Genomic DNA, 23064 nt, shown 5'->3' with positions numbered 1-23064 from the left:
TTACAGACTGTGCTCCTGGTCGCCGTGAGTGCCTGACAGAGCAGCTGAGAGCTGGACGGGGCTCTAAGCACCCCGATATAGCCGTAGGTGTCCCTGTTTATTACAGGGGAGTTAGACCAGATGGCCTTTAAGGGGGTCCCTTCCAATTGAGACGATTCTACAATGCTATCATATTCCGTGTATTCCATGTGGAAAGGTGCTGGTTTAGTAACTGTTCTGCAAATCTTCATCCTTTCTGTATTAGTTAATGAAAAGTTTGAAACAGCTCTGATCTGAGAACATGCATTTGCAAAACACAAGCAGCTATTTTAGCTGTCAGAGTTAGTAAGTGACTTTATGCCTTGGGAGCTGGTATTGTGCTTAACAAGGTAACTACCTGCAGCTTATAAGCTGCTTTGTTGCAGAGCTCCTTCTTCACATTGCTCCAGAAAAGGGGATCACTTTTGTTCACACTTTCCACAAAGCTGCCCCCAGCATGGGGACACGTTCGCCAGTCCTGGTTTGTAGGGTGATGGGAACAAGTAGTCAATTGGCCACTGGTGTAACGAGTGAAAAATGTGGTCAAGACCTCACATGCTTCTTAATGTCACCTCATTTCAGCTGTTCCTTTCTGATTTCCACTGGGTTTCAGAAATAGATCTGACTGTGACAAAGTTATTCTCCACATTCCACACAAGATGGGTTGGCAGGAACCTCAAGATAAGTTTAACAAGAAGAACAAAGTCCTGTACCTGGGAATGAAAAATCCCAAATATCACTACTTGCTGGGGGTTATCCATCTGGAAATCAACTTTGCAGATGAAGGCCTGAGGGTCCTCATGGACCTCCTGTTGAACATAAGGCAAAGATGGCCAATAGCTAACCTGAACTACATGAGAAAGAATGTTGACAGCAAGTCATCTGTCCTGCAAAGAAAGGCTGAGCTGGGACTGTTAAGCCTAGAGAATATTCATAAGGAATCTCATTAGTGTATACAAATACCTAAAGGGAATCTCTTTTCAAGTTGTGCCCAGTAACAGGACTGGAGGCAATGGGCACAAAGTGAAAAACAGGAGATTCAGAACATCAGGACACACTTTTACTGTGAACATGACTGAGTGCTGGCACGGGCTGCCCAGACAGGTTCTGGAGATACAGATTCATGGGCATGGTCCTGGACAGCCTGCTCTAGGTGACACTGCTTGAGCAGGATTTGGGCAAAAGAACTTAGCAGAGATCCCCGCCAACCTCAATCATTTTGTGATTCTGTGATCTTGTGACATCCATCTTTCTCTAATTCTTTCATCACGTCAGAACAGAACAACCCCTGTAGCCTAGTAAGGGGGCAATAAAAAGAGGTCTTATGGACCTTAGTCCTCTCAGGCAATTGTTTCCCAAAGAAACTCACTAACTTGCAGATATGGGTGGGAGATGATCACATTGCAGAGATAGGACCAACTTCTTGGCAGGCCGTGACAGGTTTACATGCTGGGAGATCTCTTCTGTGTGAGGATTCAGAGGGTACAAGTGATGATCTAAGATATGTTACCCCCAGCCAGCACCCCCTCCATAAAGACAAATAACGAATGTCATTCCTGTGGTATCTTAAAATCACAACCCTAAATCTTGCATGGCATATTTGGAAGGAAATAATAGAGTTGAGTAATTAATGAAGGAAAAGATTCTTCTAAGCCTTTCCATACGTTCTGGTCTAGACTAAGTTGAAGCATGAGAAAGAAGCATTAAAATATTATTTTTCGGAATATTTTGAACTTGTGAACTCTGGGAATTACTGATAGAGCTATCACACTTGTACATAGCAAAGACATTAATGTGCAGTTCCCTTTAATGTGATGGCCAAGCCATCCACGTTAAAAACAAACCAGTGTTCCAAAACCATAATAAACCAATTACCAGCTCCACTGGCTTATAACACAACAGTCCATTTAATGGGTATTCAGAAAACCTATTTATGTATTATCACTTGCCAAAAGACTTGCTTCCAGCTTTTTTTTCCCACCACTTTTTTCCATGGCAAGTAGGATCTCCAGCTAATTTTACTCTGCTTGGTGAAAGAAACAACAGTAGAAAAACACTCTCTTCAAACATATCCATTTATTTTGACAGTAATTCAACTCAAACAAAAAACAGATTGAGAGAAAAGAAAAGGTCAGCAGAAGAAAGTAAAACTGATCAAAATCTATCACCATGTCTGTCAAGCACAGGTATGCAGAAACGTCCAGCAAACCAACTAACCAGAACCCATAGTCCATTGGTGCCAGATCCAACTATTTTGAAAGACAGTGTGAAAGTCCCACAAAAGACATAAGCAAAGGGTGTTGGTGTCTCTGGGAATGGAAATAAGATGTTATAACTCATAGATGACCTGATGCCATGCTGCTTGATTCGTGTGAAGTGTTTTAGGCTCAGCCAGTTTAGGAAGAATTTAGTAACATCCTTACAGCTTCATTCAATCCTTCCCAATTATATTCAACATGGTCACATTTTCTTAGTGAAATGTATTTTGGCTTGGTTTGTAGCGGTACTTACTACTTCATTCAGGATAGGTAAAACATATAATCAGCTACTTGTATCTCAGACCCCTGCTCCCAAATGTGCTGTGACATCTCCTATCCCTTCATGCTTTAGGCACCCAGCAGCTAACATCACCAGCTGCCTCACTACAGGCATCACCTCAGAAGATCCCCAACATTCTCTCATAGTGATGTCAAACACTACTAGAACATGGGCCAGAGCATACTCACACTGTGTCACACTCAACAAGAAGGTAGGCTTAGCCTGTGCTTTTGCTCTACGACTTCCATCTAACCTTTTCTTCTGGATACAGACAGACATGCTAGGGAAAAGAGGGACTAATCCTCTGCTTTGGAAGCAGATCTCTCTGGTGTTTGCTAAACACTGTATTTAAAAGATTATTACATTCAGAAGTTAATTTTTATACAGATATGATTCTTCAGATTAGTTTTGCTGTTTCTTCCTGCCTTCCTAACTGGCCTTCATAGCTTTTTGTAACCTGAAGGCTCATAGTGAGATGATTTATTGTCTTAGCTGTGGACTTCTGAAAGCTCTGAGGCTGAAATGTGAAGGATTGTGCTTCCTGCTTTGGAAAAGAAATAATCCTGGAAACTAGTGATTTCCTTTTGGGCTAACTTATGTAATTGATTTCCCCTGGATTAGGAAGGACTTGAGATTTTGGTCCTGACAGCACATAGCTCCACCTGGCTTATTGTACCATTATCTCTCTCCTAAAGGTATCCTTTTCCATCCCTTGCCAGTCTTCTAGCTTTGCTGGCCTCACTGAGCCATAAGACTCTTGGTTTCTTCTGTGGAGGAGCTGAGCCAATTTCCCAAGCAGCAGAATAAGAAAGAGAATCGGGTCCTTCCACACACATGAGACTATGTCTAGAGTGTGGTGTTTGCAGGTATAGAGTAATAAATGTCTTAGGTTGGAAGAGACCCTAAACGTTATCCAGTTCCAACCCCAGCCATGAGCAGGGTTGCCACTCACCAGCTCAGGCTGCCCAGAGCCCTATCAACAGCTCTGAACATTTTTCTCTTTGCAAGGCAGTAGTACCTGAATTTGAATCATCTGCATGAGATCCCTATAGTGCTCATGTAGATACCACGCAACACTTTGGAAACTTCCAACAAGACACAATTCATTCTGATTTTTTTTCTTTTGAACATATTATAGCAGCTTTTTCCATATGATACATTCGGCCTAAATACCTAAACATCCTAGAATAGTAATGTTTCAAATATTTACAAATTATTTTCCTGTTTTAGTAAGTGGAAGTGAAATATTTTGCATTTCACCCACGCATACCTGAAGAGAGCATGTTGAAAATAACAAATCTGTCAAATCTTTGCCAAGGACAGGATAGCAAACATGTACCAGTGAGATGAACTTAAGTTGTTCCTTTCTTCCTGATACTACCCTTATCGTCTCCTCTTGTCATTATAAGTTCTGCATGCAAAAACAGTATAGAAAAAGGTTACAGGTGTGAGTCAAAACGTGAGGTGACATCTTGACATTCTAAATATGGTGAGCCATTAGTCATTAATCAAAAGGAGCCTTACCACCATTTGTGGAGAGCAGAGTTCCTTTTGAATCTATAAAATTCTACTAAAATCTGTTATGTACCTGCCTTGGCTTGTCACAGAGCAAATATGGAAAATGCAGAATTCTTCCATAAAAAGTAAGGCGTAGATACAAGGGAATGTTCTGATGACTCCTGTTGGAGGAGGAGAAAGCAGTAGTGCTTCTTCATACACTTTATCTAAGATATTGCTGGTACCAGTGCTGTCAACCAGAGCTTTAACAAATAACAAGAAAAAGTCCCAGTACTTTTCACTTGCACACCATAGCAGCTCTGAACAGAGGCAACCTGTTCAGATACAAACACCTGTATGAATTCCTAGACAACAGAATGCTGTCTGAACCTGACAGTATGCTTATGCTGACTTGGTATAATACCTCTCCTCACATAGAGCTCATTAGATTATGTGCCTTTGCCACCAGCGTTGAAATACAAGTGACAGGAGCACTGAAGTACTTCCCCTCAGCACACAGGTAGAATGACAATTGTGACAACTAGCAAAAAATTCCTATGAGAAATTCTGAGGGAACAGTATCACCTTTCCCACAGTGGGACTGGAACTTTACATTGAATCCAAATGATCACAAGTGAGACATTCTGAATGCAACTCCTAACATCCTTCAGCCATCACTAGGAAGTATTTTCTAGCTCCTGCTCACCGGTAACATAAAGCAACTGTATCACATCTTTCTAATCTGCCTCTCAGTTTTGGTTTGTTCTATGACCTGGTAGAAATGACCAGTATCTATAGTAAAAGCAACAGTCACTCCAGTAACTAAGTCTACACAACTGAAATCTGCAGAATTTATCTATGTTCCTTATTTAGCACCTGTATGCACAGAAAAAACTCTGATTATTCGGTATTTTATCCCTTTATCCTCCCCTACAACATCAGATATGAAAAATGATGTTGCATGACCTGCTCCGCTACCACAGAGAAACGGGAGGGAACACAATCTTATCGAGAACCTTTGAGTCCAATGAGGTACTGACTCCACTTCAAATTCCTTCACCTCCAAGTGACTTTCAAGACAGGTAAGAACCAAATTTACACGGAAAAATAATTTCATTAGAAGCATTTGATATCCAACTGTTGTTACTAAAAAGCATTTTTCTAAGGGTTGTATTTTTCTGGCATACTCTTTTCTTTCCATTATAGCCTAATACTATGGTCTGTCAGTTCTCCGGAAAACATGATTATAACTGAAAATATGTTATGTTGTGGTTTTAGGGTTCAAATATCTCTTGAAATAATTTTCATGGAGAATTAAAATGACATGTATATTGTATTTCCAATTTGGGAGGAAAAAAACCCCAACAACCAAAAAATAAGGAGGATATTTCACAAATGGATCACCAATGTTTATCATGTTCTTCTTTGATCTAGTCCTGTTTTGAACCCTTTTTTTTTCTAAATCACAGATTGACCTGGAATTACTGAGATAAACTTTAAGATTAAAATTTAATGACAGGAAGCCTGCAGTTTGCTTTGGTAGTTATTAACATGTAGTAAGAAAGTTTTTGGAACCAGTGCATCATTCTATTATTTTATGGGCTAGTTGAACTGTTAGCTGGGGGTCAGCACGCGGCAGAATGCCAAGAGCTTTTAAATGTCTGCCAGTCTGAGTCTTCATGGCGCTCAGTTCTAATGGCAAAATTATTTTTGGATCTACATTTCTACTTTTATAGATAGACAACAAATTCAAGGGGTTGGATTCAAGTCTGTCAGCATTCTCTGACATGAGATTTTCTCTCTGTTGTTAGAATATTTTGTTCTGAGTTTTCATGTAACATACAGAGTTCTGTTTTACAACTATTGCTCACGTATTCCACTATTTCTTATGTTCTGAGAAAATTGAATTTCAGGTGCTTTTTAGCTTAGATTACCTCTAGTATGATTCCAGAGACTGAGTACAGCATTATACTCCTGATGCATTCCTAGAGCACATCTTCCAGTCAGTTTCATCCAGAAGGAACCCACTTCATGTACTCCAAGCCAAAGCACTGCAAAATAGAGACCATTACAAGATTCATAACAGAAGTGCACTCCTGATGCAAATTAAAATGCCTGTGCCAATGGATCCTATGTAAGCTCATACAGAATTGAGTTCTAATTCTAAGAAAACACTTCCCACAGATCTGGAAGCTGTTGGCAACACACTTTCAGTGGTGTTGGCTTCATGTGCTGATCAGATCAGTTACTGGCATCCTTCACAAGCTCACAATCTAAGACACTTTATTCATACACTTTGGTTTGAGCCTCATACAACAAAAAGAAATTTGAAGGCAAAAATGCAACTTTTCTAAAACAAAAAAGGTGCCTGCAAATAGATGTTCTGATACCAGAATATTAACTCATTTTTCTTTCTAGCTAGAAAGTTATAAGTTGTCTGGCAGCATTCAGAATACATCTAGAATCATAGATTTCAGTAACAGAAAACCTGTATTAAAACACTGGCTGTATTTCTGAGATGCTGAATGAACAGTCCTTTGTTCACAGTATCTTCTTTAAAAGTCAATCCATCTGAGGCTGCAATTGATTTTCTCTGGGCAGAGACACTGTTTCTCTGTGTCCTCAAAATCTTTAATATCACTGGATCAATATCAACTATAAATATTTCTTTATGAGAATGAGACTTGGAGACATTTTAAGCTTAACAGAGCCTTGTTTGGGCTGAATGAGCATCAGACTCAGGGATCTGTATGCACAATGCTTCATCCTACTGCTTACATAAAATGGCTGTTATGATAATTAGGTTAGCAGCCAACAGGAATGATTTATTAATGTTTCCAACGAGAGTGGTTTAATGAATACAAATACCACAGCCATACAGAGGAGAAAGATTTTTTCCTGATATCCAACCTGAAACTTCCCTGGAAGAAAAGGAGCAGCACTGGGTGGCAGCAGAGTGGTGCTGATATCCAAGGATACCAAATGACAGGATGGCAGTACACTGCCAGGAGATCACAGAGAACAAACCACCACGCAACAGCAGCAGTGTCCGTATCTCATACATCACCATCTCTCCCCTAGAGTTCCTTCAGATCTGTTTGAATATACAGGATTCCACCAGGAGAACTTTGGGATCTAAATGCACTTGGAGAAGTTTGTTTGTTTTTGTGGCTATTTCTTTTTTCCTTCTTAAAAGTCTAAACTCACAGCAAAAGTCAGGATTGTACAGCTCGCTGAAATACAGCCACATAATAATGGGTCGATTTCTCATTATATTTTAAAACATGCAGACTTAGGGTTATTATTCTACCTTTGAATCAATATAAGACTAGTCACACACTTAGGAGAAACTTTCACCTGAAAAACACGGTAAGCCTGATTTCAGCCAGTACTCTCCAGGTATAGTTTAATCCAAACACTCTCCCCATCTGGCTCCAAAGTAATGATCAGTATTCCCAAGGATTAATAGCATCTCTGCTTCTTTAGCTGATATACCGTCCTAACATCAGAAATCATACCCATGCACCTAGATCCATACCATACATTGGAGCACATGGCAGAGAAGTCCAAGCTGGCTGGGAGCAAGTTGCAATACCTGTATGGTTTACCACATCCTGCTTCACCATGTCCTGTGTTGTGGTAGCCGAGCAGTGAGCACCCCAAAGGCAATAAATGTTTCCTGGTATGCAACTGTGTCCAGATGCTTCACTCACCCCTCTCTAAAGACTGAGAGGTATGGCTCCCAAAGGCACAAACAGCAAGTTCTGAAATCAGTGCGCATTAGATGCTAAAGCTTCCCTCTGTGTCACTGTATATTTTCATTGTCCAGATGCCATTCCATAGTACTTACTGAAGGGACAGTGTAGAAATCTGCATGCTGGCAGGTAAGGTTTTACAAGATGGACATGCTGCATGTATCAGCTTCTTTCTTCCTCATACTAATCAAAACATAACAGATTTGATTCAACCTTTGCTGACAATTGCCAGTCACCGCTGTACTTCTAGTGCCAGTTCATCACAATAGCATCACCCAAAATAAGACTGAGTAACTGAGTAATAAAACCACATTTTCATTGTTGGAGCAACCATCACCATTGCTGTTATAAAAGGATTGTTTTGGGGTGTTCTTTCCTTCAGATATGAAGAGTTCGGGGAAACCCTTCATTGCTGCAAGCTTCCTGGGGGAACAGAAAGGGAGCATGGAAGAATTGTTCTGCCTGTATTGCCAAAAGACCATAAGTCACCTTGCACACTTGTGAGAGGACATCATCATTTTGGTAGTGATGTATTCCCTTGGCCAAGGTAAGCTCAACAAATACTTCTCACCGTCAAACTGTTGAAGTAAAGGGATTTTAACAAGAATAGCAATAGGCAGTTCACAGGTTAGAGAGCTATGCAGACTGAAACATGCAAATATCTGAATTCCAGGAAAGGAGCATTTTAAATTTTCACCCTTTTCACAAAGCCTGTAATATTGATGTGTGAATATATTGGCACCCACATTATCTCTGCAGAGTACTGTTTGGAAAATACTTAGAATTCCACATTTCCAGAATTCCTTTTTGTTTGTTTGCTTTGTTTTGCCCACCTGTTGATAATGATTTGACTGTTGTCCCAGGCACCCTTCCTGGCATTAGAAGTGTCACTAGTGGCCTCATTTACACTAAAGTTCAGCATCCACAAATCCCATAGACATAAAATATGACAAGTAGATGCACGGCTTTTTCAGAAAGTGATCTGTCTTCATTAGGCAACAGCTGAGGGGTTGAGGGGTTTGTTTTCTGACTCAAGGTTCCTTCTCAAACCCTTAGCACACTTTGCTCTTTTGGTGCTGGACAATACAGCTCTGACTGAAAGCTACCATTCACCCATCATGATGCAGTCAGACCCTCTCAGCGTCCCCTCTGTGCTGCCATTGCCCAGGATCAGATGAGTTCAGGGCATGTCTGCCTGCCCTGGCCTTGTTCTGTCCAGGCCCTGACCTTGACTCCAGGGCTGAACAGTAAATGTGACTTTTGGCTTCTGGATTTTGGACTTCACCTGGCACATGGAGAGCCTACCAGCTTAGTGCTGAAAGTCAAAACATGCAGCACTTCCCCTACCAAGTCATAAACCCCACTCTTCCCTGCCAGGTCAGAACCCAACCCAGTACTTTCTGCCTACACTTCAGTTTAAAGAAAGGGTCCTGTTTACACCACACCTATACATACAGTCTCTCTGGTCCCAAATGGAACTTGAGTCCAGCTCTTCCTTTCTCACTTCCTGACCTCAGCATTAGAGGTATAGGCTACTTAGACAAGTGGCCTTAGCCCAGAAGTGTCTGTTGTCCCAGATAAACTGAGTAACTATTGCATTTATCTGGGAAAAATGTAAAACCAGCCTCAAATTCAGTTCATCACCTTGTCAGCCAAATTCAAATCCCAGCTCTGGCCTTAATCCAGCATCCCTGCTGGCAGACCTAAAATAACCAGCTGGTCCTTACTTGAGTCAGCCCTTCAGCATTACCTTTTAACCCAACTGTAAGTCATGTTCATTGGCCCTTATGATCTTTAAGCCCGCTTGTATCCTAGATAACTCTTTCTAGACATGTAAAAAGCATCTAGCTAAAAGGAAGTACAGTTTCTCAATACAGTATATGATTCAACACTCTCACAGCTCTTTGAGATAGACACATAGTGTTTCTTCACTTCTTCCCTGAGGGGTTCAGAATATACCAGTGTGAAACCAGGTCCCACAGCTCCTACCGAGTGTTGGTGTTCAGGGGCTATAAGAGCCAAGATTTCAGGGATGAAAATACTCAGATTCTCAGGAACTTCAGAGTCAAGAATAGGTGCTCAACACCACTCAAAATCTAGCCCTGTATGACTTGGATTTTGAAACCATCAGTGGATTTCTAAATAAGTAGCATCTATGAGCTTTGATATTCTGGAATCCAGATGAAACCAGATCAGTTGTTTCAAATATTTAGAGGAATACAAGGAATAAGCATTCTACATTTACGTTTTCTCTTTTCACAGAGGGCTTCCCACTGAGCAGTACTACGATGTCACCATGTTGAAAAAAAGCGATGTGCGTTTGAATGACGACCTGTAAGTTTAAACTGTGCTACTCAACCTGTGAATTTAGTGAATATAGCAGCAAATTGAATATTCATTCCACTCTGGTATGGTGGCACATGTGATATAAAATGCACGTATAACACATGTACACTGAAAGGACATGTTCTATGAAAAGGTTTTAGCTTGTAACAAAAGAGAGCAAACAGCTGGACTAGAAATTCAGGAGGCAGCATTGTGTTCTTTCTGCTTAGTGTGTCTCCAACAAGGGGATCTGTAATTGTTTTACATGTTGGCCATATTAACCAACCTGTAATACACAAAAATACCAGCCTTTCTGCTAGCTGGAATTCTGATTAAACTGAATTAACTGCAGTAACCATGACACCATGTGTATATATAGACATTGACGTACACATGGAGTTGGACTTCTGCAATCCAACATTTTGCCACTTGATGGCACCAGCAAAACGTTTAAATGTGATCAAACAACTGCGATTTTAGATTAAATTAATTTGAAATCTAAATGTGAACTCATCGAAAGCAGATAATGAAACATGTTACACCTCTCAAGTTGCTGTTAGTAGGTAGAGCATACAAGAAACCTGAGAATAATTGTGCAATGACTTTCCTCAGTTATCTTTCCAGGGCTGTGAGGGGTAGTGCTTGACCTTGTTTAGCCTCCCTGCACACAAGTTACCTGCTGCCCATTTTGTGTAGACAAAAAACACTCCAGAAAAGCAGGAGAGCTTACTGTGAACAGGCCACAAAGCTACACAAGGAAAGCTGCCACGCTGCCCCTGTAGTCCGCTGCTCCCTGCAAGCTCCTCTTTTTACTGCCTCATTACAGTAAGCAAGAGGTGAACTCGGTTACCTACAGGAGTGCACTGCTTTTCACTGGGACAGGCTGTGGCCTTCTGCCAGCGCTGTGCACATTCGCTATATCAGCTGTGCTGCTTTAGCCTAGTTTGATTACAGCCACAAGGAAACAGCAAGCTTTCCTGCATGTTTCTTCCTACACGTCACCTAGGAACTAAATAGCAAGAACTGGCCAATGCACTTTTGTGACATAATGGAGTTCTTTAAGAGCTCTTTTTTAAAGCCAGCATCTTGTAGAAGGTTAGCAGAGCCCAGTGCATATACATGCTGTGCACACATCTCAAGTTTGAGATATAAGATCAATGCTGAACCAAGGTCACCCACTCCTTAACACCAATCACTTCCACAGATTTCTGTTTCTCTTACGTTCCACAGTCAAGGCAGTTGAATCTGTTTTATTTCCTAATCTGTTCCCAATATAACTCTCATCAACTGCAATAGAATAATACCAGGTAACAATGAGCCCATGACGACCTGCTGGTCAAAAAAGTGTCCTGTTACATGACATCTCTATTGGTGTCCCTGAAACAGCAGAAGCTCAGGTAGACTACAGACTACAATTAAAAACTGCTCCCTGCATAAGGTAGGAGCGTTTTTGGTATTTTCTAGGCTGGCCAGTTTGAAGTACATCTTGGTAAATGAAGCCCAGGGACTCAGAAACTTGTTCACCTCACAGCAAGAGATGTCCTACTGCCAGTTCATCACCACAGTGGATCATCCACATACTCTGGCTAGGATGGAGATCACGGCACATTTCTGGGCATTTGCTTCCTTAAGAGAAAGTAATCAGGGACTGCTCTGACTGTATGGCCTCGTGCTGGCTGTATAATGAGGAAGGAGGTGGTAAATAAGCATGCATTAGACTCTGCCCCCACACATACCGGGATATGCATAACCTTGGATACAACCTTATTTGATTACTAGCACACTGACGTACTTTCTCCACCATTTTGAACCCACATCTTCATCAGAAACATGCCAGATCTCTAAGAATATGTTACAGTTCATGCTTAGTCCTAGTTAGCAGAGGTGTTTTGTGTTTTTTTTCCCTTTAAGGTTGTATTCTGTCTGTCTTTTGAAGACTTAATACATCCTTTAAAATGAAAAATGAAACATACGCCAAACAATTCTGCCGTGTTCAAAGTTCAAGGTCTTTCAGAGCAAATAGTCTTCCTGCTGTCAGAGACTATTAAGCAGTGACAGCCACATGGAAAGGTTCCTGAAAAATGCTCACTGAGTGCTGCTCTGCAGGTCTACCTGGGAGCTGTTAATACACAGTTTATTTACCTTATAGCCCTGTGAGGGCTCCTCTGAGCCATTACTGTCTTTTGCGGGAAATGAATTACCAGGCATCTGCAGTAACTCTGTACACCTTCATGAGACAGCTAAGCCTTTGCCTTAAGTACGCATCCTTGTGCAGTTCTGTATTAGAATGAATCACTTTCTTTGTGCAGATAACATATGAGGGGACAATTTGGTCTACTTGAAGTCAAGCAGGAGCCTCTCAGACTGAAGTCTGGAAAAATTACTATAACTTTCTTCCTTTCCTGTTGGAGCTCCACCTTTCTATATCACCATTCAGGATGAGTGGTTCCAGACCTGATAATCCAGTTTGAGTTTTAAAGATATAAGGAACAATCATTGCTCACCACTGAAGGAGTAAAGCTATCCTTGCTGCTACAACAAAGCTTCACTACAACACGGTAGACATGAAAATGCAGCTATCTTTATGGTACTGTTCTGCTTTATGTGCAGATATTACAATGAAAAGTGTTCTACAAAGGTATTTAAAGATCTGTGCAATGATGAAGCCCAAAGCAGATTTATTCTCCGTATATTTACATGTCAGTATCAAGAGTATGACCAGCGAATGCAATGAAGAATGTAACAATTCACACCGTATCATAGTGTGAACAGAGAATAAACACACTTTTCCTCCATGACTAAAGCGCCAAACAAACTTGTTCTAACTGTAGAAATGGAAAACTAATTATCAGTGGAAAAAACCTCCTTTTCTGCAAGCATGGCTATTTCTGTAAAGGTTTTCATGTTCCAAGATAGGTCATTATAACAGTATACAAATGGTTTTCACTTTGTGAAAGTGCTGCTGTCTTTGTAGGATCACACGTGAAAAGGAAAGCGGATCTTTTACTCAGCTCAGCTGAGGCACGAGTTATGCTGGTATGGTAACTTTTGAGACATAATACATCATGGTGACCACACTCAGTCCCACAGAATCCCAGCAGAGATTTTGCAGTGCAGCAAGAATGCTGCACATTGCATCAGAATAACACGTGAACAGAATTCATAGGGCACTTGGAAGTTTATCTTCAAAATGACCATTACAGCATAGGGCAAAATTGAGCATAGGTCTGCATTTAACATCCTTAGGTAAAGGAGTGCATTTCCTCTTTGTTCCTGTGCAACATTAATAATAATAATAAATTATTTGAAGCATAAAATGAAAGTCTCCAAGGTAAAATATAAATAGTTTACAGTACGAAATTAATAAGTACCTTCCCTGCAAATATGAAAAGGATAAGTTTTCTGATTCGCTTTGCTGATTTGTTTTTACTGATATTGCTCTCAGTCGTTAATTAATAAAGGATTTATTATGTAGAAGTATAAAATCCTAGGGTTTTTTTCCTCACCCCTTTTAAAAGGACGTTTTCCCTACCACTTGTTGTAGGCACCATTTCTAGCTCCCAGCAGTACCGGGCATTTATCATGGAATAAGTGATACTGGCAACAATATTGTATGCACTGCTTACACATACTTCTGTCTCTAATATATATTGATAGCACAGATTCAGATAAAATGTGGGAGGTGCAAATGAGCATGGGTCATTTCACGTAACATTATTTTTCTTCTTTAATACAGACTCTGTAAGCCTCCAAGCAGTTCGGCTAAGTAAGTACATTTCAGCTATATTGTACCTTATCTCTTCTTTTATGAAATAAAAAGATAAGGCCTTTCTGCCATAATTGCACAGTGTAAGGCCCTTGGCAGCAAAGCTAATCAACAAAAAGCTCTCTCTCGAATGAAGCAAATAATGATGTGTTCAGGAGGGTAGTGGTGTTTGCCTGGCACACCCACTCTCCTAATAAATATCCTAATAAATACCTCTTGCTGACTTGCCTATGGACTAATTGGGTTTTCTTGGATGTGCTGTTCATGGCCTCTTTACCTGATGTGATTTAAAGAGCTTGAGAGCATCTACCAAGAACATTTAAGGGATCTAAAGTATGTATAAAGTGAATCTGTAAGAGAGAAGCCTATGAAGAACTTGGTAAGACAATTTGTTATCTCATGATGCACAATCTGGGGAGCTGAATGAATTTTACTCCCATCTGAGGTCAAGTCTTTGCTTTCAACAGCAACTGGGGGATGGCATTTGCTGTCAGTAAGCTGCTGCATGCAGTTTTGGTAGAGCTTAGAAGAATCCAAATGGGGTGCTAGTCTCTCCTACTGGAAGAAAGCATAGCTTTCATTTTTCTCAGAAGATTCTTGTTATTTCAGGATTCAAATTACTTTCTTGATTACTCTATCATGAAGAACTGAAGGCTGAAAAGAACAGCCGCAGCAGCATAGGAACTGTGAAGTCCTGGTTCTCAGAATACCATAAAACTCTCCAGCTTAGCTTCATTTTCCTTACTCCCAGAAATAAGTGCCTGCTTATACACAAATTTTGATTTCATACATACAAACTCAGTTACTATTAATTTCAACTTCAGCTCTGTGAGAATCAGAAGTTCACACTTCCCTTTCCTTAAGCCACATAAAAGTAAATATGAATTGGTATGACTGATTATAAACAAAAGCTGTGGTTCTTTTCTTGCTAAGGAAAGATACGGGCAATAAAGAAGATATTTCTCATTTCTACTTTCTTCAATGGGAATGTTCTTTTGTGCAACACCATATTAAAAGCAATATTTGCAAGAATGCACTATTTGTATTTGATTTTTTAATGGTAATAAATAGCTGGCTACCAAAGCCACAGTGGTTAGCTGCAGATCTAGCAAGGGAACAAAGTATCTTGGTTTTACATCAATAGCAACCAATATCCTGGTCTAATAGTAACAAGAAATCCTTCTGTAAATATTAATTTATGTCAGTCCCTCTCGGCTTCACTAGGACAGACATCTTCTAGTATTAAAGTACTAGCACTGGAATTCTTTTTCACTGAGCCCCAGGTTTGTTTAGAGTAATTACACCTGAGGGGATGAAGAAAACCCCAAGCATAGAGAACAGTTACTACCACAGGAAACCACACCCACAGTTAATCACGCCTAGAGGTACAATATTCTCCTGTACAGCATGGAAATGTAAAGAACTGCATTCACTGAGTTTTGTCCTTTCTCTTCCTTCTGCTTTGTGTCTTGGCCCCTTTAACAGCTCTACACGAACAAGTGGCATGAACATTTCTTTTAGATACCGCAACTGCATCTGAAATCCTTCCCTGTCCCCTCCTAAGGTCAAAATTTCTCAGTCAAGGTTGCACTTGTGAATGAGATTGCTTCTGTTGTGTTGGATGTTCTTCACTTGCTATTCCCCTCACTTCTCTTTTCACACTGCTTCTCCGGACAGCCTTGCGTTTCTTAACCCTTTCACCTCTGCCACTTGTGGAGCCTGCAGGAAATCCTTCTCACGAGTTCTTTGGTCATTTAAAGTTTTCAAAGCGGGCACCTGTCTCTGCAGAGCAATCCTGCCCTGCATCCCGCTGAGACCAAAGTAAACTCCTGAATTTGACAATATTCAATATTGTTTTTTGATAGACTCACACGAATTGTTTCATCTGAGAAATTTATTTGTAGGTCATCGTAGCTAATAAGAAGGCTACAGTGATAGAAGCAAATATATTTATTTGCATTTGGGGTCTGACAGAGGTATCCCAGTTGACTGGGTTCCACCTTTAAGCATCAGAGAGAAACTGCTGAAAACAGTAGATACTACACTTCAGTGTTGGACATGTCCAAAAGGCAACGCATCTGTGCTTTGGCCTGAGGAGCACTGGTGGTCCATGCATGCAGTTCTGCAAGCTGCAAATACAGGTTGAATGGCTCTCTTTTATAACAGTAGACAACATAGGGGCAAGGCAAGGGAATGATCATTGTGAAATCATTGTAGGCTACAAGCAGAGGAGGATTAAAGAACAAAGATATCACTTCTGCTTTTTTACTTCTCTTGCAAACTGTTATATTTAATGCTAAGACTCCGTGAAATGTGAAATAAGGAATTCTTTCTTTCTGTTCATTCTCCTGCCAACTGAAATCAAATCAAGACCGTTGAGCCTGCCGTTTCCCACCTCTCATCCCTACCAGACACACATCTCTAAGTATGCCATATTCCCAGACTTCAGACCACCCGAGGATCAAGACACTGGGATCTCTTGCAAGGCTTCTGATGTGGTTGTTCTAAGGAAGACCAGGGGTAAGATGGTTTTGTGTTGGTTGACCACTTATTCAGGAATCTTATTTAGAACTCTGCTTTAAGTCTCATGACTCCTTTCAAATGAAGCTTAGCAGAGCCAGGATCTGAGAACACAGATGGTCAAGTTGAGCATCTTGTGTGCTGATGCAGTCTCCACAGGGAACACCTCAGCAGTGAGAGTGATGAGTTAACCTCTGATTAGTGCAAAGACTTTGTCGCCTCAGAAGCTAACAGAACCATTAAAATTACTGTTAATCTCCACAAAAGCAAGATCTATCATCGACCACATCTGATGGCTTCTGGTAGGCAAACAGTTCTTCACAGTCTGAGGGAACAGTAGATAAGGGAAAAACACATCAGAGGATTCAAAAACTAGCAATTTCTGGGCAAAAGCCATGCCTGCCATATCTTGGCAGAGGACAAAAGATGTTTCCCTGAAATAAGTACTGAATGACTAAAATCTTTTATCAGTACAGAGATGATAGAATGAAGTCTAGAATGCCAAAGCAACTTATTTTTTAAGGAACATGGTGTAAGTTGTCATTATGTGCTAGTGTTTAACCCTAGCAGCATCTTGTCCTGAAAGTGGCTTCAATATACATTGCATGAAAAGGGCAAGATATCCTTGTTCTTTTTCTGTTCTTTTTTTTTCTGGGGCAGCTTACATTGGGACTTTGACAGGTACTTTCTTTTGGATGACTCCCCAGACTACTTGCATGAACTGATGAGCAATACTTGGCAGCTGTTGACCCCACAGACTCACGGGGAAGATAGAACAGAAGAAAGTTACCATCTCTCTGTTCCTTGGCTCTCCAGAATGGTTCTCGCAATAACTGTGAGAAACAGAAGTAGCACACACTGGCATGGATAAGCTTTTCAGTACAGTAAAAGCTGATAATGTTAAGTAAGAGGTCAATTTGCATTAATTAGTTGGTATTCTCAGTCATTACAAGAACTGTACATTCATGTATATAATTGTGTATACAACCATTTTCTGTTTGGGGTGGAGGAGGGCAGTACTTATTTATCAAAAAAATTCTCCACAGAGTATTAATGCCAGGAGTGGCTTTTATTAGTCACTTTCCAGTGATCGTTGTTCAGTTTTAGAAATGCTAATCGCACACGTGGAGGTGGACTTAACAAAGTCTATTTTTGCACAACGGGAGGATCATTGGAGGCCAAGATCTATTTCCAGAAAAGCTAAGTAGGTTCAGAATTACTAACTAAGGGAACAGGTGCTGCTGGCACCTAGGGAGCACCTTAATTTCATTTGCTGTTCCCTCCATGTAATTTGACTTTCTCTCAGATCAGAATGCTCCACTCAAGTCAGAGTTTGAGAACTTACAGAAAGACAGCTCATTAAATAGATGGGCTGATCTAACCCGGCTGATTTTGTTACAGAAGAGTGAAGGTAGTTCTGTCTGCATATCTGTGAAGTTAAGTCTCTCTAGGTAGAAAAGACATTAGAGGTAGCTCCAGAAAGAACATCTGCAATCAGCACAGCTGTCTACAGCATAAGCAAACATCTACAGCTTAAAATGCAGATCCATCTGTCATTTTGACCAAGGGCGTTACTTTTGCAGGTAGCCCATACAGGCATGAAGTTGTCAACATTCCCTTTGACTCCCTGAAGGAGGCTTTGTGCTGCTCGAGACAGCATGCATGCTTGCAAGTATGTCATTCATAGAGCAAAGAGTAGAATGTCATAGAGCAAAGAGTAGAATGTCTTTTTTTTCCCTCCCTTTTAAATCAAACTTCAATATATCCTTCATGGAGGAAAAAGTGTTACATGGGGAGGTGCTGTACTGTTCCAAATACTTTCAGGTCATTCATTGAGCATCACACATAGAAAGAGTGAAAGGCTTTCACCCACCTCAGCAACATATAAAGACCAGCAGCTAGCTGGTTGTCTTGTGACTGAAGTCCTTCAAGTGTTGACTAATTCTCACTGGTCCTAGCTGAACAGCTCTGGAGATAAGAACAAGATGCAATACTAGCTGCTGCTGATGCATTCAGGGTTGCAGGAGGTGGGGAGAGCCTTTGGATCAGAGAATAAGATTACACTTTGCAGTCCTTACCTTTCCAAAAGTCCTGTTAGCATACTGACAGGGTGTTATACAGACTCTATTTTCATGTCCTGAAGGAAATAAACATCTTTTTTTGAATGGACTCCAACCTTGCTTTCCTCAGATTTAATGATGGGGACTATCCTGATCCATGAAACCGAAGAGCAAAATTCTTTGTGAATGATGGGGTTTCTACTATTCTTCAGCCCAGATAAACAGCAGTTCTCTTCCCAGAGGGATGTAGCTTGAAGTATACTGACAGATAAAAGTCATGAAGAATGTAGGAAAAGATAATGGTAAACAAAGAAAGCTATAGAAAAGGTCTTTGAAGACACACAGTCTTAAGGACACAGAAGAGGAAAATCAAAGTGGCAGTCCATTTTTAGGCAGGCTACTATTGTGACCACAAAAGAAAGCTTATATAGCATGCAATGTTCTGCCTTGGTGTGGCTACTGCGGAGAAGCTGATTCCAAGTTCTTAGAGCAGAGTTCAGCTGAGTCATGTACCTGTTAAATATTCCCACTTGAGTTGTAATACTGGAAAAAAGATTTTTACTAGGATTTCTAAACAGATTATGTTGGGGCAGGTGGGATGTTTTAAACCTTTAAAACATTTTATCCACACATTTGGTATATACCTTACCTATTTCTTCTTATCCTTTAGCTTCCTAAATTCTCTGAAGAAAATCCATCAAAAATTGTGGCCCCTAATTCTACTTTTAGAGGGCATCAGCTCTCTCAAAGAACAACCAATATACTACGAAACATTGAAAGAGCTCAGAGGATGACAACATACAATCGAAACTTCACAGGTAAGCATTTTGTTGTTGTTGTTCATTTACTTGGGATAGCAATTAAAGACCACACGATGTTACCCCCTAGTTCTCTCAGAGAAATTCACTTTTTGTCACTTAGTATCCAAGGTCACATTAACTGCAAATGATATTTTTTTCAGAGCACTAATTCTCATTTTCCTAACCAATAAATATATATATATGATAATAAAATATGTCTCCATTAAGGAAGAGGTCCCATGAATCCCTTTATCCTGGATGACTACTACATGAAAGCAGTTGGCAGATTAACTGGAGAACTTGGTCCAGATGTGGAACTTGTAAGTACAGCATTTACTGAGAATCAGGTGCTCTCCTCACAAGTAATATGGACAAGATTATTACCAGAACAAAGTAATTCCCTTTTACACCAGTCAAAGACAAGGCAAGACTCACTCTAAAAGAAAGGCAAAAGTTCAGCATGCTAAATCCTTCCTGACATAGCTGCTTGATAGAATGCTTGTGATGGATTAGTGCCTTGTTCAGGACTTGGGGTGCTGGGGTCAGGTTATTGTGATCATCTGCTTATTATTTTATCTTATCATTTAAAGTTGCTATCAACTCAAAACACCTTTTGCCTGGGGAAATATGAGTAACAACCTGCACAAAAAGAGTTAGCAGTTCTCTAAAAGGTGCAGTCTTGCAAAAACCAAAATACACTTGCTAGACATTTAGCTGGCGTTAATCAGCACAGCAGCACTGAACTCATCAGCATAATGACTTTATTGCCCATTGCTTTATTTGATAAGTGACCTAGTACCATTGCAGACTGTTGTGTCCTTGCTAACTATACCAGTTTAAGTCTGGAAGAGTTTCTTTGAGAGTTTCTCCATTTATGTGAGTGGTTTGCTTTTCTTCCCTAACAGTGCATCAGCAATATTACCAAATTGTATTTTAATGCAAATACTTATTTTCAAGAATATAGAAGCTCGACTGGAAAACCCTACCCTTATTACCTTCAACAACTTTGGTATTTAGTATGACCTGTATGAAAGTAAAAACATACTGTTTTTATTAAATGCTATCCTAGCAAACAAAGCATGACATGATATATAGGAGTAGTAAATCCAGTTGAGCTGCTTCTTGCTAACGCATCATTACCTGTAATGGCTTAAGCCCTGTCAGTGACACCTGCATGCTGTCATGCCCAGTACATACAAAGGCATAATTGATTGGAACTGACTAAGCAAGTCAGCAGGTAGAACAGATTCCTGCTCACACTTTCACAGTACTGCTGGTTTTACAGGGCTTGCAGTTTCAAGCCTGTAAAGCTTTCAGATATGACTGCACAGTTACACAAGAAATAAAGAAGTCAAATGCAGTCTTTTTATTTTTAACTTATAGTCCAAAAAAGGTCTTGGGTAAAAAGTCCCCAAAGTTTTTTACTACTGGATTTATTTATTTTTTAAATCCAAGAAATGAAATCTCCCTCAAAGGGGTATTTACAAGTTGTTGATAATTGAATCACTGAATCTGAAATGGAAAAGCTGTCTGGCTTTTTCTCCAGCATGACGAAGAAACAAACATTCTGCTTTGTGATTATGAACGCCTTAAAGAACACTTCCAATAGCCTGTCTCTGGAAATGAAAATCCAGTCACAGCTTACATCAGTTCAGAGCAGTTTTATTGCCCTCTGTCTTTCAAAGTGCGATTGCTAGAAATCTACTTTGTGCCATGCTGATTTATCTAAAAAAAACCTATCCTATTTCAAAGATGCATACACTAAATATCAAATACTCAGAATGTTCAGCACGGTAACTGCTGATGTGCGCTCTCTGGGAACAAAACACAAACATGTTTTGTTACACAATATGGCTTTGAGTTCATTCTAGTATCTGAAGCTTCAATATAATAAATGACGAATACATGGTAACAGCATTCAAGCAATGGGGTCAAACTGTGGTTGAGAGAGCTAAAAAGCTGCAGGCCAGTAAACATCCTCAAACCCACTACCAACAATTCCCCCTGCAAATCACTCTTCATGTTACAGTATTATTTTTGAGAGCAAAAACTGGAAGATAATTGCTTATGGATAAAAAGAGATGAAGGCACGAGATGTTTATAACCCTTCATATCTTATGCATGGAGTTAAAGCAGAATATTTCGTCTTCTCCAAAGCAAAAAGACCAACTCCAACCTCTCTAAGCAGTAGGGCTGTTACAAACACTTGGGCTGCTTTCCTTTGCCAGCATGTATTGCATACTGTCAGAGCAAAGAAGTGACCAAGAGTGCTGTGGCACTCACAGCAGGCAAGTTATAGCAAATCTCCAGTCATCACGCTTCCCTCATGTCCCACAGTGTGGGGCAGTTAGAGACAGACCCAGAAGTTAGTAATTTCACTAGTCTCAGACAACAGTTGCACCAATTGCTGCTAAAATGCTGATTACAGTGTTCATTCTGTTCCTTCTTCCCTTAGAAAGAAACCTTCATGTCTAGTCTCTCACAAGTGAGGCCGCTTGAAGGGCGTATAGCACGTAGACTGCAAGGCAGACGTCCCCGTGAATCTGGGGAACAGTGCTGCTGCCACGAGCAGGCCAAACCGCCTCAGGTATCCTACCAGAAAGACCACTATCTGGATACAGGGCTGCCAATAAGCAGATTTCAGAGCATCACTGATAGACAGCAAGCAGAAGCATTCTACCAGGGTCAGTTTTCAGGAAGGCCTGAAATTCAGTCCTTTTCCTGTGAAGATTTTAAGCAACGTACAGTATGGGAGAACCCACCCAGTAAGGCGGTCTTACCACAGGATGAGAACAGGGAGGAGAGTAAAATCGTATTGCACAAGCTTTGGAACCAAGAAGCAAGTCAGCCTGCATGGAGAGCAGAGGACAGGCTGAGAGAAGCGGCGCTGCCCGAGTGGATCCCTGGCTCTGAGGTTGCTCGGCGCCAAACAGTGCTGCTGGAGCTGCAGGATTCCTTCTCGAAGTCAGCAGCACACCAAAATTTTCATGGTTCTATCAATGGAGAGAGAAAAGACCTCAGAGATAACATTAGCGAGGGAAGGAGACATGAATTCTATGGTTTCAATGCTTTTTATTTCCATAACTGATACATTCCTTGGTATTTTAAAAATAGTAACAAATAAAGTACTTCAATACAACCGGTCTATTCTTTTGTGCTGTTTGTGACTGGGATAGAGTTTGTTTTCTTCATCGTGGCTTGTACGGTGCTATGCTTTGGATATGTGATGAGAACAGTGTTGATAATGTGTCAGTATTTTAGCTGTTTCTGTGCAGTGCTTAGACAGAATCAAGGACACTTCTGCAAGTGAGCAAGGTGGCGGTGTGTAAGTTGATGGGAGGGAACACAGCCAGCACAGCTAACCATAATAGACCAAGGGGTTATTGTTTGGGACATAGGGCCTGCTTACCAGATGGAATCAGATTATTGCATACTTCTTTTAACCGTAGCTTTCCAATAAGATGTATTAGACTCCACAACAGCATGAGACTAAGATTAAACTTTCAGTCCTTCTGTACACCTGAAACCTCTCATAGCAGGATAGCCTTTTTCTCTCCCCTAGTGCCACATAGCTGCATCAATAGCCCTACAAAATTCACTCTGCAAAACCACGGGAAGAGTAGATAAAAAAGAGCTCTAAGAGCTAAGATCAAATCCTTGGGTACATAAAATACTTCCACATACATTCCCAATCATGTCATCTTCATAGCACAGGTACACAACAGTACAGCAGCATTTATTTTTAATATCTTTTTAATATCTTCATCAGTGACACTGACAGGGGG

General features: G+C 40.5%; 1 protein-coding gene across 1 annotated transcript; it reads left to right on the top strand.

Moving 5' to 3' along the window:
• The first annotated feature begins 5004 nt into the window (after positions 1-5004).
• Positions 5005-22367, top strand: SPMIP4 (sperm microtubule inner protein 4). The gene is given in 9 exon segments (XM_072327630.1): positions 5005-5135; positions 8191-8355; positions 10071-10142; positions 13870-13899; positions 16271-16419; positions 18003-18107; positions 19211-19297; positions 19508-19599; positions 21735-22367. Coding segments are annotated over 9 exon segments (1464 nt in total).
• Positions 22368-23064: the final 697 nt, after the last annotated feature.

The sequence above is a fragment of the Excalfactoria chinensis genome, chromosome 2, assembly GCF_039878825.1.
Source record: "Excalfactoria chinensis isolate bCotChi1 chromosome 2, bCotChi1.hap2, whole genome shotgun sequence".
NCBI classification, from domain to species: domain Eukaryota; kingdom Metazoa; phylum Chordata; class Aves; order Galliformes; family Phasianidae; genus Excalfactoria; species Excalfactoria chinensis.
The sequence above is the reverse complement of the archived record's forward strand: the minus strand, read 5'-3'. Positions and strand labels throughout refer to the sequence as shown.